The sequence below is a fragment of the Leptonychotes weddellii genome, chromosome 8 (genome assembly GCF_054177405.1).
Source record: "Leptonychotes weddellii isolate Sample4059 chromosome 8, ASM5417740v2, whole genome shotgun sequence".
Lineage (NCBI taxonomy): Eukaryota > Metazoa > Chordata > Mammalia > Carnivora > Phocidae > Leptonychotes > Leptonychotes weddellii.
Window position 1 is genome coordinate 116,604,105 of NC_138376.1, and position 15,897 is coordinate 116,620,001.

Genomic DNA, 15,897 nt, shown 5'->3' on the forward strand with positions numbered 1-15,897 from the left:
GGCTCAGTTGGTTAAGCGACTGCCTTCGGCTCAGGTCATGATCCAGGAGTCCCGGGATCGAGTCCCACATCGGGCTCCCTGCTCAGCGGGGAGTCTGCTTCTCCCTCTGACCCTCCTCCCTCTCGTGCTGTCTCTCGTTCTCTCTCGCAAATAAATAAATAAAATCTTTAAAAAAAAAAAAAAACTCAAAAGAATCTAAAAAAATATGAGAATGAGTAAGAGTTCACTTGGGTTCTTGGATATAAGATCAACATGCAAAAACCGAATGCATTTCTAAACACCACACCCATAGTTAAAAGATTAATTATTTTTTAAAGATTTATTTCTTTGAGAGAAAGAGAGCACACGTGTGAGTAGTAGAGGGAGAGGGAGAGAAAGTCCTAAACAGACTCTGCACTGAGTACAGAGCCTGACTCGGGGCTCGGGTTCGATCTCACAACCTGGAAACCTTGACCTGAGCTCAACCAACTGTGCCACCCAGGCTCCCTGTAATTTTTTTATTAATTTTTTTAAATTAATTTTTAAATTAGAGTTTATAATAGCAATGAGAATATAAGGCACTTAGGAATATATTTAACAGAAGTTATTTCTGATCTTTTGAAAGAAATGTAATTTTGATGAAGGTCATTAAGAAGACTCAAAAACAGAGATACCATGTTCATGGATAAGAGGACTCAATTTCAAGAGAAGCAAACATGGCAGCATGTTGGTGGCTTTGCAATAAAGAGACTTGGCCTTGTTTAAAAAAAGGACTCAATATCTTAAAGATACTGATTCTGCCCAAATCAATCTATAAATTTGAGTCAAAGTCCTGACTTTTATTGTTTTGGAGAGTTTGACAAACTGATTCTAAAATTTAACAGAAGGGGTGCCTGGGTGGCTCCGTCGGTTAAGCGTCTGCCCCTGCTTGTGCTCTCTCTCTCTGTTAAATAAATAAATAAAATCTTTAAAAAATAAAATAGAATTTACACAGAGGTAGAAGGGCAAAAACAAGACAATGTCGAAGAGATCTTGAGCTGTAAATATCAATGTGAAAGAATCTTTTAATATAGTACTGCTGGAAAAAAACCATTTGCGAAAGGGTATATTGCATGTGACACCATTTATTTAAGGCCTAAAAGCAATACCATATATATCTATGCTTTAGGGCTACATATATAAAGTAAAAGACTAAAGAAATGTATGGTCCTTGAACCAAATCAGGAAACCATTTACCAGGACAAAGATGTGGATGTAGGTGGAAGGGATTACTAGTATTGGTCATGCCTTTTTTTCTGGGCAGTGGGCTGGGTGTCCAGGTGCATTCTATCATCCTTTTACATTTTCATGGCTGGAACAGTTAATAAAGTTTTTAATTTCCAAAAATGGCAATGAATTTTTACAAATTTCATGGGAAGTGAAGTTAAATTAAAAGTGTGTTAAAGACAATAAAGTAACTGCAGAACAGCATCGAAAAATACATGTTCTCATGTTGCGCCATGAGAACAGATGCGAACAGTTGTAGTCCTGCCCAGGGAAGGCAGGTGTCTCAACGACAGAGAAGTGTAATATTTGAGCGGCAGCTGGATCTAATCAATGTAACTCTCCCATTAAGACAGCTCAGAAACGTGGTCTCCCAACTAAGCTCAAAACCTATGTGCCTTTTTAGTGGTCACCACATGGTGGCAGCCTATTCAAGAAAATTCAAGGACTGTGCTTTGTAATTCAGAGCTGAGAATTTTTGTTTTGGAAGCTTAGCAGCAGAAGAAAACAAACCCTGCTCTCAACTGAACAGCTGTGGTGAAAAAGAGAAAAATACCTTCATTGGCAACTGAATGTTTTCACAGCTGTCACAGATACTTTGCTGGTTGTATCTGTATTTTGGTAAAACAAAGACATCTTTCAAAGTACTTTTTTATTATGGAAATAAATCACCTTGACTCTTCTTTGGGATGGATAAATCTCATCCTACCTTTGAGACCGATCTAGTGGCTTTACTCTCTAGAGAATCTAGGAATTGGGTAACTTTCCTGTTTTCCAATATCCAGGAAGGTTCTCTTGAATAGTTCTTGTTGCACACACATTCTGCTTCCTGAGTCCTGGGTACTTACAGTGGCACCACCATGAATCTCAGAGACTGTGGCCTTTCTCCTTATTGCTTCATCTTTGTAGCCAAAAATACGGAAAGGCAGGTTCAGGGCTCCTCATACTGGTCTTTGAAATTTATTTGGCTTCTGGCATTTGGCCCCCCTCTACCTGGCCTACTTACTACTTGTCGCACCGCAAGACAAAGCCTTATTCTTTCCATTTTTCATGCCACCAGCTAGCACTCCACTAGCCAACTACCTCCCTGCAGACGAGCCTCCATGCTTCTGCCTGACATTTGACTTTTCACTCCTCCTGTATTTTATTTCTAAAACACAAGCCACTGCTGGGCCTTGTTTCAAAGAATTCAGACTGCAGACCTCTGCAGACTACAGTGGTAGCAGGTAATGTGGTACCAACAGCACCAGGGCACGGGGTTGGCACTCTGGGGCACCTGCCCGGGTCAGGGTGTGTGTCCACCCTTGCTTGCCACGCCCTTAGCAAACCTTCCCTGTGAAAAACAGTGAACGTGGAAGTTTAACAAGAGTTTGGGATTCTTGTTTTCTCATTTCATCAACAACGAATAGTGCAATGTAAGATTATAGTACATTTAGATTCTCCTTATCAGCAGTGCTAAGTGTTGGGGAAAGAAAAGGGAAAACAAAGGATTATGGCTATTAGGTCGAAGGGAATCATCTTTGCAGAGCATTTCTTACAGGCTGATTTGTACCTGACGTGAAGCAAGCTCCCCCTGTTGGCTGTCTGGTTGGGGATTTCCATCATGAAAGGTTTCGGGATCAGGAGGTGACCATGTAACATTAGAGACCTGCCTACCACCTCCTACACTACATGTAGGCTCTCAAGTTTGGGATGACGTGTAGGCAGTCACAGCCGACTGTGACCAGTAGGAACTGCCTGGGAGCATTCGGGGTCAGACACGTTTGTGTTCTCGGTAAGCGGTAGGACATAGGCTTTGGTGACAAACAGCTCTGGGTTCAAGCCTTAGCTGTCACTTAACTTTTCTGAACCTTGTCTCTTCATGTGTAGCGTGGGGATCATACTCCTCCCCCCCTCATGGTGCTGCTGCGGGGGGGTTCAGTCGTACAAGTGTGCTTAGCACAAAACTTGGCACCTGCGAACATCCACATTAATAGCTTGGCTGCTATTAATGGTGAATCAGGAGAGACACTGGCCAGTTTCACAATGTGGAAAAGTCAGTGGGTCAATGAAATCATAAGGAGATAAGCTAATAAAATAGTGGGACCTCGGTCCCTCACTGGAAGCCCAGTAGACATGCTTCCAATGTATGGCTGGCAGAAGGAGTCGCTGTGGGAGGGCCTTGCAACATCTGGAGGTGGAAAGGATGAAACCAAAGCAAGACTAAGGGAGAGTGTCTGGGAGAGTGGGTGCCCAGCTTTGGCCTTTATCACTCCCCCCGCCCCCGCACCAGTATTACCATTTTAAGTAATGTGGACCTCTTCCTTCCCGCAAGCTCTGTGTCCCTCAGAAGCCACTCTACTTCAAGTCCAGTCTGGTGGGGGTTCCTTGTTTATTAATTACTTCTTATGGGAATATATTCCTTCCTACAATGTTGAGGGATGTTTACATAGAGTTAGTTGAATAGAAACGGATTCTGATTATGCATAAAATCTCCATGGAGCCTAAGCATGAAGAATTGAGATTTGCCTTTTCAGAGTTTTGTGGAAAATAGACTTCTGTAATTTTCAACTTTACCGCTTTATGCCCATCTGAGTGTGTCACTGAAAATTAAGAATAAGTTTCCTGCTTTGTTTCTGAGCTTCACTTCTGGGCTTTGCTAGAAGTTATGCATTTATACGTGGGGGAGGGGAAGAATGTCTGGGCATTTGTCCAAATTAGCTGCATGCAATGGAGGATCATGGGCTGTCAGTAAGCAAAAGCACGAAGTATGATGTTTTGGGGTAGGGTTCCTTCCACCACCAGAACACAGGCCCCACACTTATCTTCCCAGGCCCCTGGAGTAGAAGGTCTCCCCAGGCGGGGACTGGACAGAGCCACCCGCCCAGTGAGAACTGGCTTCTCTCTGCCTCACCTTGATGAGTTCACCCTGATGCCAAAAGCAGTTTGAGGTGAGAGAATGTTCTGCATTTAGTATTTATGAGGTGGAGTGGTGCCCCTCTCCAGGGAAGAGAGGCTCACAGATTCCTTGGGGCCCTGCGTGCACACCCCCTTACTCACACTGCTAGCAGGAGAGCCTCTTCTGAATTTGTGGTTAGACACGGCTGGAGGACGGGGTGAAATGGCCTCCAGCTGTGACAAATCGGGTCAGTCCCAGCTGTGTGTAGAAGAAATAACCCAGAAATAAGAGAACCGTTTTATTTTGTTTTTCTCAGAGGATCTCATTTCTCCTCCTTCTGAGCACAGAGGCCCTCAAAACTAGTACTAACACAAGAAGGGAAAAATACAAGTCTTTCCCATTTGAAGGATCAAAGGGTGTCTTTTTTTTTTGAGCAAAGCTAAGTGATCACAAAATCACTTCCAGTTTAAATTCACTACATAGCGTGGCTTATAGAAGGCTTTTAAAAGTGAATTGGAAAATTCTAAATAGACTTGTATGGTACATATAAAATCTTGAAAAAAGAATAATCTTTTTTCCAAAGATTGGGGAAAAAATTCCAGCTTTTAAACTGGATGAGATGAGTGAGTTTACATGATTGGGTTTTTTTTTTTAATATATTTTAATTTTTAATGCATTTGCCTTTTAAATGCTGTGGGAAGAAAACGTATAGTTACAAACCCAAAATACAATAATACTGGTTTTTCTGGAGCTCTTTATGTCTTCATAAGGCTTGGAGTTAATGTTAAGTGACTTGCCATTTCTACCCTGAGGGCTCCTTTTTGCATTTCCTGTAGGGCAGGTCTAGTGATAATGTACTCCTTTAGCTTTTGTTAATATGCAAATACACTAATCTCTCCCTTGTTTTTGAAGTACCTTTTTGCTGGATGGAGAATTTTCAGTTGACAGATATTTTTTCTTCATCACTTTAAATATGTCACCCCACAGGTCTTCTGGCCTTCAAGGTTTCTGGTGAGCATAATCACTCTTTTTCACAAGAAGAGGCCACAAACCAGTGGCCTTATTATAATGGCAGGAACGGTACCTCACATTAATTGAGTTAGTGAGTCCTGTGAACCAGGCTCAGCGCTTTGCTCATGTTGTGTCCTTGATTCTGCCCAGATTTCCTGTTCGGCAGGACCCTCATTCTCCCCATCGCACAGAGGAGGAAACTGAGACTCAGAAGTAAAGAGACTTTCCAAATCTAATTTTAAAATAATGGAGGTGGCATTACAGCCTGAATTTTTAGCCACTGTCCTGAGTCAGCTCTCATTCCAGACAATCACAAAACCCAGTCTTTAAAAGTACCTTTACAGTCTTATCTTTTACACCCGAAAGCACCTGACAGCTCAGATGTGAAACGTCGGAGAGACCAAGGCCCAAGACGTTAGACTTGCGTTGAGTTCACTCTTGTTTTATTCCAACAGTTTATCACCCCACAGACATCCTTTTAAGAGAGGAAGCCGAAGTAGACTCAGTACTGTTCCCTCCCTGAGGCCTTGGACTTGTCACCAGCCCTCCAGGGAGGGTGTCCACCCTATTGAGAGGGTGTGTGGGGGCACCCTGGTCACATGTGGGGGCGCGCAGGATGGCGCCTCGACAGGGGTCTCTCTTCGCCCCCCACCCGCACCGGTTACAGGTGGCAAGGAGACTGCCCCGGGTCTCGGGGCACCACGAATCTTGTGCCAAGCAAATACCAAGGTTATTCAGTAACGTGTGACTAAGTGACCAGAGTCATGTAGGGCCCTGAGCGTTCTTTGACAGATTTGTCCATGTTCCTGGACTGAAAATGCCTTTGGATGTCACCTCCCATTCTTTTCACTCTTGCCACTCTCTGATCATTGCATTACTTAAGAACAGCAGATAAGAAGGTGAATGGGACTTTTTAAAAGTCCCCAAATCAGGCTGATTATATCTAGCACTGGTGAGAAGAGAATTTGTGAGAGAACCTGCTGGAACTGACGGGCATGCCCTCTAGGGGACCACGTATGGTGAGACACCTGTTAGTCGTACATAGTTTGAGGTGTATACTGCACAAAAGAAGGGCTCCCTCCCTATGTCCTGTGGCGAACAGGCCGGTGACATCCCCTCCAGCGCACCTCGTGTTATCCCTATTGGCCCTTCTGCCCATTGGCAGAGCCTGGCTCCACCTTTCACCCCTTTTTCCCCAGTGTAAATGATGTTTAAGGAATTAAAATCTAATTTAAGGAATTAGAATACTTTAATGGGTAGGTATTAAACGTAATCCACAACAGTAAAGCACCTTACGTTTGGGTAAAGATTTCCTTCTCAAAGCTTTTTTCCTCTATCACCTCATTAATGTTACACGTGCAAATGAAGTGTGGCGAGCCTAGTCACCCTTGAGAAGCAGTGGAGCCTGCACTTGAACCGAGGTCTTGTAACCCCAGAGCATTCTTCCCACTGCACCTCAGTCCCCTTCCATCGAGTGCAACTTCTTCACTTTGCAGAGGAGGTGACCGAGGCCCGGAGAGTGACTCGGAGGAAGTGGAATGCAAAAACGGCCCGACGTGTAATCCAAGGTTCAGAATTGGAAAATGCGAGCGTGTTGGGAAATGCAAAGTTCAATTTCCCACAGCTGCCTCACCTTGCATTAACTCCACCAGGCTGCAGCTATTGAGGTTCGGGGTTAACAAAATAAAGGTAGATCGTCCTGCCTCCGTGAGGCCTGGCTGGCCGAGTGCTGCTTTGAGAACTGTAACTTGGGCCTTTTCCTCATTTTTGTGCCATGTGGTTCTGAGTCTTTGTCATACCAGATTCTCTCTCACCACCCACAGACTCTCTCTTTCTCTCTGTGTCTCTTAGCCATCCTTTTTAATTTTCTCCCTGGAGTGGGAGGAAGGGAATTATTTTTGATGAATCCAAGAATATCCATTACCAGATGTGAGGTTGTGTTTGCCTTCTCTCGTGTGTTATAACCCACGTCAGCAGCAGGCGCCCCTGAAGACGGAGCAACTATCTTTTCTATCATTCTGGACACAGCTGAATCTCTTTGGTATTCTTCTCAAATACGGAGCAGTTAAGTATGTCGAATGGTGAAGTAAGAGGTGAACTTAGGAACATGTAGAAAAAGGAAGGTCATTTATTATCCTTTGGGGGAAAATGTTGGTAAATGAGTGCTGTAATCATAATCCCTAGCTGTCCATTTGGCTTGTAGTCATTCTGATTTATGAAATAAGCACAAGATAGGTCTTCATTTTAAAAGCCAATGATCGGGGCGCCTGGGTGGCTCAGTCGTTGGGCGTCTGCCGTCGTCTCAGGTCATGATCCCAGAATTCTGGGATGGAGCCCCACATCGGGCTCCCTGCACAGCGGGAAGCCTGCTTCTCCCTCTCCCACTCCCCCTGCTTGTGTTCCCTCTCTTGCTGTGTCTTTCTCTGTCAAATAAATAAAATCTTTTTAAAAAAAAAAATAATAAAATAAAATAAAAGCCAATGATCTGGGTGCCTCAGTCAGTGAAGCGTCTGCCTTGGGCTCAGGTCATGATCCCGGGGTCCTGGGATTGAGCCCCGAGTCGGGCTCCCTGCTCAGCGGAGAGCTTGCTTCTGCTACTCCTGCTTCTCATGCTCTCTCTCTGTCTCAGGTAAATAAATAAAATCTTAAAAAAGAAAAGAAAAGCCAATGATCTGTTCTGATCGCAGAGGAGAGTGGAAAAAAGACGCACACGCAATTTGTGAAAGGAAAAGAATTCTCCCAGGATGAGATCACTTGGTGTGCGGGGAAGAGGGTAGGGGAATACCTTTTGCTGAAATCGTCATTCTCTCATCTTGCCAAAGTATTACAGTATCTGAGTGAAAATGAGTTGGTGTTCTTACATCAGAGTACTTACACAATCAGTTATTTTAATATTTCTATTTGATAGCATGCTTAATATTTCGGTAAAGCGTGGATATCGATCCATAGGTACAAAGCCGTAATCCTATGGTAGAGGTTCAGTTAATTCAAATAAAAAGTTAGACATCCTAAGTTAAAATAACGCATGAATAAACAGGGACTCTGCTCATGAAACACTCGGCCTGAATGAAGTCTCTATCTGCAGGGAACACACTTGACTCAAATGGCAGGGATTTGCCAGGCACAGGTGCTAATGCCCATTTCTACAGGAAAGTCACGCATAGATTCCTAATTGCCAAAAATGGATTTTGTTGCTTTTAGTTTGGCCATTGGGTGTCATTCAGACCTGTCTACTGTGCCCTTTCCCCTTCACCTGTCTGACTACACCACACTTCCTACGGGGCCACACCAGAGTCACCGTTTGCTTCTCTTCTCTTTCCTGGAATCTGAGTTCTCCCAGGGGTGACTTAGGCCCCTTTCCTTCCCATTCTACCCGTTTCTCTCAGATCTCCAAGGTTCTGAGTCTAACTCCATCTGTCTGCTGACGAGTCCCAGCCTACCTCCCCTCCTCCCTGACCATCCTGAGTTCCAAACCCCTGCATCCAGCTTCCCACCAAATGTCTCCTCCTCTTGCATGTTTCCCTCCCAGTCCCTCCAACCCATTCTCAGTCCAGCTTCCAGAGTAACCTTCTTCCTAAAACACGTCTGGTGGCCTGAGGGCAACCAGAGTAGCCCAGTCTAACAGATACTTGTCAGTCAGCAAGAAAAGGTCAGCACATTTGGGAATTTGGCACTTACAGAAAGAAAAGTGACATTCCATTAAAACTTTAAAAAGGGGGGGATGGGGGAATGGGTTAGGGAAAAAAAAAAAACTTTGTTTTCTGTTTGTGGATTTCATTAAATATCTATGTTCCTAAAAAAAAAAAAAAAAGAAGAACCTAACTCTTTTTAGGACTTTTTTTTTTTTTTAAAGATTTTATTTATTTGAGAGAGAGAGAATGAGAGACAGAGAGCATGAAAGGGAGGAGGGTCAGAGGGAGAAGCAGACTCCCTGCTGAGCAGGGAGCCCGATGCGGGACTCGATCCCGGGACTCCAGGATCATGACCTGAGCCGAAGGCAGTTGCTTAACCAACTGAGCCACCCAGGCGCCCTCTTTTTAGGACTTTGCCATGAGATCGTCAAGGAGCCTCTGTGCCCTGTAAGACTTCACAGACTCTCCTTGTTGTTGCAAAGCACCATGAGGAATCTGCTGTGGAAGATGTGATCTGTAAAGCCACGTGACCGGGCTCACCCAGACGACAGTGTGTCCCAGTTCATCGAAAATGGAAGAATGAGGGGCGTGGGTGGCTCAGTCCGTTAAGCATCAGACTCTTGGTTTCAGCACTGGTCATGATCTCACAGGTTGTGGGATCGAGCCCTGCATCAGTCTGCACACTCAGTGCGGAGTCTGCTTGAGGTTCTCTCCACTGCCTCTCCCACCAGTCAAATGAATCTTTTTTTTTTTTTTCAAGGAGTAGAGAACATTTATTTGTAACTCATTTTATGAGGCCAGCATAACCCCGATACAAAAATATAACAAGAAAATTACAGTCGTTCTTTTAACAGACACACAAATCAGAGCAAAATATTAGAAAACCAAACCCAGAGAATATGTTAAAAGGATAATATGTCATGATCAGATTGGCTTATTCTAGGAATTTAAAAAATGGTTTGAATCAAAGAAATCTCTTTAAAAAAAAAAAAGTGGAAGAATAAGGTCAAGGTACCCTTCCCTCAAGACCCCTCTCTGTACTTAGTGTGATGCCCCAGCTCGTGTGCAGAGACAGATCAAGAACGCCGATGTCCGTGTGGGCAAAATGAGTAGAAATGGGGCGTTTAATCATTTCTTTTCCTCTCCCAGTGGTTTGTCCTATGCCCCCCTCCACCCCTCCATCTAGAAGATCCTAGTTCTAAAATCTTGTAAGCAGGGATTTTTTTTTCTTCAGCTCCTCAGCGACCTCAATGTCTGCCCCAAGTAGCCCTTGAGGGCCTGAGGGGTGGCCGCTGAGGATATTCACTAAGGAATTCTGGACCTTTTTTATTCTCTTTAAGTTACTATAATTTTAGAAGCACAGCTTTCCTGGAGAAAGGACCCATTGGTTTATTTTTTTGGAACTCTTTTCTGAACTGTGTTGATAACTTCTGAAGAATATAGAAACAGATTGTATAGGTCTCGGGTAATAAAATCACGATTCATCAAAACCTCTCTCTCGACCTTGGTTTTTTTTACTCATCCCAGCTTTTAGTATATATGTATATCTATACCTGAGATTCCCATATGTGCCCGCCCTTTCTTTTTTTTTTTTGAAAGATTTTATTTATTTGACAGAGAGAGAGAGTGAGAGAGGGAACACAAGCAAGGGGAGTGGGAGAGGGAGAAGCAGGCTTCCCGCGGATCAGGGAGCCCGATGCAGGGCTCGATCCCAGGACCCTGGATCATGACCTGAGCCGAAGGCAGACGCTTAACGACTGAGCCACCCAGGCGCCCCTGCCCATATGTGCCCTTTTAAAACACATTAATAGCAAAAGATAAATTCTGTCTTCTAGTCAAGTGGGGGGGGGGCTGTACTTCCTGTAATTTGAATTTTAAGTTGCTTTTTTTTTTTTTGCTAAATACAAAACCATGATGTTCCTTATGATCTTGAAATCACATCTGTCCTCCATCTCCCTCTGTCCATTTTCTGATGCTTGCCCCCCGCTCTTAAAAATCAGTGACGTAGAGAAAGATAGTTTTCATGGTATCTGAACTATACGTTACTCCCACATGCCCCACATTAAACGTCAGCATTTCTGTGTCTTGCTATTGTTTTAACATTTGGTCTTCTGCCTGGGGAGTGGGCGGTGCTCTGTAAGCTGCTTCTACTCAAGCCTCAGCAGAGAAAAGCAATATTTTGTTATGAGGTAGAGTTTCAAGCCAGGCTTTGGCCAGGGTTTTTCCCATTTGGGAGGAGGAAAGTAGAAACAGCCAGCGAGACGATAATTCTCCTTGAATTTTAGCTCATTAAAATCTTCCTTGCTCCTTAGTGAGTTACTTATTGATTTAAGCATCTAGCAGTTTTCCTCTCCAGAAAGAATTAGCATCTCCAATGTGATCATTGCTAATGGCGGAGACCTTTGTCTTTTCTCTGTGGGATCAACTGTCCTCCAGTTGCTTATTAGCACAGCCCACTTTGGGGTTGTGTTTAAACACAGAGTTGCGGAGTCGGAATGAGATCCTGAGATTTATAGGTAATGAAAAGAACAGGTTGTATCAAAGGCACCACGTGTAGGAAACTAAGTGTTCTTAGGGGACTTGTGTGAACCTCTGATCCTTGGCTTTTTCCAAAATGAATGTTTCAGTCTTGTACATATTAACTTCCTCTTTATAGAAGTTTTAACATGTTCTGTTTTTGCTGCTATTGTGCGTGAAAATGTAGCGCCATGGCGTTTCTTATCTGCTGATCGTTTCCAACAAGAGTTAAACATTGAGTTTCTCTTGAGGCTTAAACTGTGGTTGAGGATCTGCAGTATCAGTACATGAAGAAGTACATGTTTTTATTCAGATGTTTAAAATCCTCTTTCCTTAAGAACACTTTTCGCCCCTAAATACGACATCACCCAAAAATCTCGCTGCTTTTCACATCTGTCTGTGGAGAACGTGTGACATGAACTGCACCAGGGTGCTGGTGATGTTAGCGGTAAACTTCTGAATTCTGTTTCATAGTGTTGTGGTCCCACAGCATAAAAAAAAAGATGGTTGTTTTGGTAGGGACTTCTCTTCTTTTTAATGTGATTAGTGCAGTTGATTTACTGTGACACCATTTCAGTGTATTCTTCCTGGGCCTTAATGAAGTACGATAGAGAAAAGCAGTGAGCACTGTTTGGCTCATTAGTGGGACCCAGCAAATGTTAATTCCCTTTTCCCTGTTGGCATGATCAAACTGATCAGTGTTCTCGGGATGTTAACTTTAAAGGTTGGCTTTATCGGCTCTTTGAAAAAAAGCCATGCCAGGCGCCTGGGTGGCTCAGTTGGTTAAGCGACTGCCTTCGGCTCAGGTCATGAGCCCGGAATCCTGGGATCGAGTCCCACATCGGGCTTCCGGCTCAGCGGGGAGCCTGCTTCTCCCTCTGACCCTCCCCCTTCTCATGCTGTTTCTCTCTCACTCGCTCTCTAATAAATAAATAAAATCTTTAAAAAAAAAAAAGAAAGAAAGAAGCCAATTGTTACCATGTTCCTCTATCAGGACACTTGGAGCTTTTCTAGATCCTGGCGTTTTTTCTTCATAAACCAGGTAGGACCGTCATGGATTTGCTTTTGCCTCGCTGCCATCTCTTGTTCCGAGATTTCTAAGAGATGTTAGCGGATGCAGCCTCTTGCCCAGACTGTGTTACAGACTCTTAGGCTGAGTTGCTCACCTGGTGCTTCCCTGGGCTCTTCAGTGATCAGCCTGTCCAAGCTAAGAATGGTTGAGGGCACGTGGAGCACGTTCACTGATGGGGTGGTTGGGTGGTGGTCACGGCAGTGGGGCTGTTTTCATGTTTTGTCTGCCACTCCTTTGTCTGATTCTAAAGAATCTGCAATCAGTTGCAGGGCACCGAAGTCTATGGAAAAAGCAATGGGGGAAGGAAAGCATTGTGGGAGAGTGGAGGCCGGGCAGCTGTCTCTTTCTCCCCTGATTGAGTGTTCTAAGACTGGCTCCTCTAGGGGAAACAGGACTTACCAGAGAGGTGCTTACACTCTCTGAGCCTCAGTTTCCTTGTCTATTAAATGGGTGTAGTAGCACCAACCCACATAGCTGACAAGCGCAGTCATAGCTCTTTTCCCCCACGGGGTCTCAGATTCCTCCTTTACTTTTCTGGCTCTTCACGTATGGATCCAGTTTGTGATCGTCGGTTGCTTAGTTGGGATGGTATGGGGAAAGGTGGCCATTCTTTGGTTGAGGTCAGAGCCAATCTCTTCTAAACGTTACCTTCCTACCAGACATGTTCCTCCAGCACTGTTAGCAAAATTGGACAGGACGGTTGTGATGAATGTGTTTTGTGCTAATAGTTGCATTCTTTTTCTCAAAAAAACAAAAAAACAAAAACGAGCAGTTTGACAAGAGACTAAGCAGAGCCTCCAGGAAAATGAGATTCTTTCTTGAGCTCTTGAAAATCCTCCCATAGATCCAGTAAAAGTTCCATATGGGCCTAATTTGGATTGTGTAGTTGAACAAGCCAGCAGCGCCGCCCCCCGCCCCCCCCCGACCCTGCGCCAAACTGGCCAGATCTTAGAGTGGCTCCCCTCCAACCCACCCCCCCCGTCTTCCTCCTGAGTTGCTGCGTGAATCCAGATGCCACCCACCCCATACACCTTTCAGTCTCCTGCTTCCATCTGTGCAGTTTTCGTGGCCCCATCCTTTTTCTTGATACTGCAGTTAGTGGTGAAGACGTGTGGATGGCGATAACTGCCCACAGTGGAGGCCCTGAACTGACTGCTCCTTTTCCTTTTCTTTCTGGGATATGATAGTCACGCCCTGTGCTGATTTGTGCTGCATTAGAAAGTCAGTGATGTGAGTCTGTCCATGTCATCCGTGTGGCACCAACCTCTGGATGGTCATCTATTGCATCGGAAGCTAGTTGACACGGATCGCTAGTCACGTGTCCCTGCCACAGATTAAAACGTGTATGGTGTTTTTCTTTTTCTTTCTAGCTTCTTGAGGCTGATATTGTGGTCTTGGGCTCTCCCAAGCCAGAAGAGATTCCCCTTTCTTGGATACAACCAGGAACTACAGTTCTCAACTGTTCCAATGACTTCCTATCAGGTGGGTAAATGTCTTAAAATTGGTGTTGGGCTGCTGAAGAAAAGAGGTGAGATTGTTATGAGAAACGTGAACCTTATTCAGGAGAGAGGACATCCCTGAAAGGTTGGTCATCGTCAACATCCGTGCACAGGATAGGAAACTCAGAATGTTGATGTGCCTACCTTTTGGGTTACCTGATATTGAAACCATATTGTCAGGCAAAGAGAAGCCAAGATGCCAACCACAGTAGCCACCTCCTGCGCCCACATGCAGACGTGCCCCTGTTGGCCTCTCATGTTGAGCAGTCCAGTCACCTGTGACCTGAAGTAGATAATTTGTCCATGTGTGAGGTACGCTAGAAATAGTGGTTTTCAGTCTCATACAACGAAGCAGAATCTGTTCTCCCAAAGAAACCTTAGGTGAATTTCCACATGTCAAGCAGATGAAAACAGTCGCTGGAAGGGATGGGAACGGAGACCAGCCCTTCTGCGTCTCCCCGATTGCCTCTTGTGTTGACTCCTCAGAAACTTCCCTGGAGCCCCAGAGTTACCTCAGAGCAGTGTGAAAGTCACCATCAGAAACAGAGGTGGGGGCCCCTGGGTGGCTCAGTCGGTTAAGCGGCTGCCTTCGGCTCAGGTCATGATCCCAGGGTCCTGGGATCGAGCCCCACATCGGGCTTCTTGCTCAGCAGGGAGCCTACTTCTCCCTCTGCCTGCCACTCCCCCTGCTTGTGCCCTCTCTCTCTCTCTGTCAAATAAATAAAATCTTTAAAAAAAAGAAAAGAAAGAAACAGAGGTGGTCTGAGGATGGTATTTCACCAAGGGATCCCGGAGTGCCTGGGACCACATGAGACCCACCTTCAAAGGAGCTCAGGCCGTCCCACAGCAGGGCGCTCAGGCGAGGGGCCAGTAGAGCGGGCCCAGAGGGATGCCCTTTTCTCACTCACTGAAAGACACTCTTGAGGCTCAGAAAGCTTTCCACTGTACCTAGCCCACCTTTACAAGTCCCTGAGTAACATGTGTGCAAGAGACCCTCCCTCCCCATTACCTGCAGCCTTCAGATTTCAGCATTGGAGAGGACTATGCTGAGCTGGCGTGGTGTGCGGCATTTTTCCCCAAAGGTGGTCAGAAGTGGAGCCAAAGTAGGTGGAGACTCGGCCCTCTTCCACTTCTGCCAGGACCACACTGGGGTTCTAGATCTTGAAACCTAGACTGCTCTATAGGAGAGTGAAAGAGAGAATAGTATCAGATTGTGTGTGTGTATGTAAAACTTTGATCCAGTCACCTTGAGATAACTATTTTACATTTTTCCACCAAAAATGCACTAAACTTAATTTGATTGGAATGTAATAGAAGGAAAAGAAAACAATGTGATTATAAATGTTACTGAAATTCATATAATAACTGTTTCTTCAAAAAGAAAAATAATGGACCCACCCCTCTAGGAAATGTCCCGCCTCCCATAATTAACCAATCAGATTAAAAACCCTCTGGGGCTGCAGGGGGTGGGGTGGATTGGAGGATGCAAGGGATGATGCTCAGGAATTTCCCAGAATGCTCAGGTAGTTGGCTCTTGGATGAAGAGTACACAGATGAATGAAGGAATTAGAGGTATAATATAATGTGAATATAGGATTCATTGCTCCTTTTAGCAAATAGAAGGCTTGCACTGAATGACCTCTTTGAAGTATATGTAGTTTTGGGGTATAACTTTCTTTTCCCTCCTGAAAAAACCAATGCCTAACCCATAAATGATGGGCATGGCAGATTTGCTCCTCTGCTTAGAATTTAGATTAGGAAAGCCAGTTCTGACTTTATGTTCTTTTAAATGAACGCTTCTTTGCTGTTATATTTACTTGCTGTTTTTTTAAATTAGAGTTTATATATTTAGGACAATTTTGGCATAACCCTGGCTGGTGGGAGAAACTACTTTTTGGAATCCCTTTGAGCCCTATGCTTCAATATATGAAGGTGACAAAATTTTTTTAGTGAAACTGCCTTATTTTAATACATTTGTTTTGAGGACCTTTAGTTTTTTAAAGGCATTCATAAAAACATTCGATTTCAATGCAATGATCCTTCTAG

General features: G+C 44.5%; 1 protein-coding gene across 3 annotated transcripts in view; it reads left to right on the forward strand.

Moving 5' to 3' along the window:
- Positions 1–15,897, forward strand: part of LOC102735769 (monofunctional C1-tetrahydrofolate synthase, mitochondrial) — a 560,423-nt gene that overhangs the window by 18,364 nt on the left and 526,162 nt on the right. For 2 of the 3 annotated variants that reach the window (XM_081829155.1, XM_081829154.1), the window contains exon 8: positions 13,723–13,834. The exons of the other annotated variant lie outside the window; for it this stretch is intronic. In XM_081829155.1, coding sequence (XP_081685281.1) covers positions 13,723–13,834 — 112 coding nt within the window. The remainder of the gene's footprint in view (positions 1–13,722; positions 13,835–15,897) is intronic. 3 annotated transcript variants of the gene reach the window in all.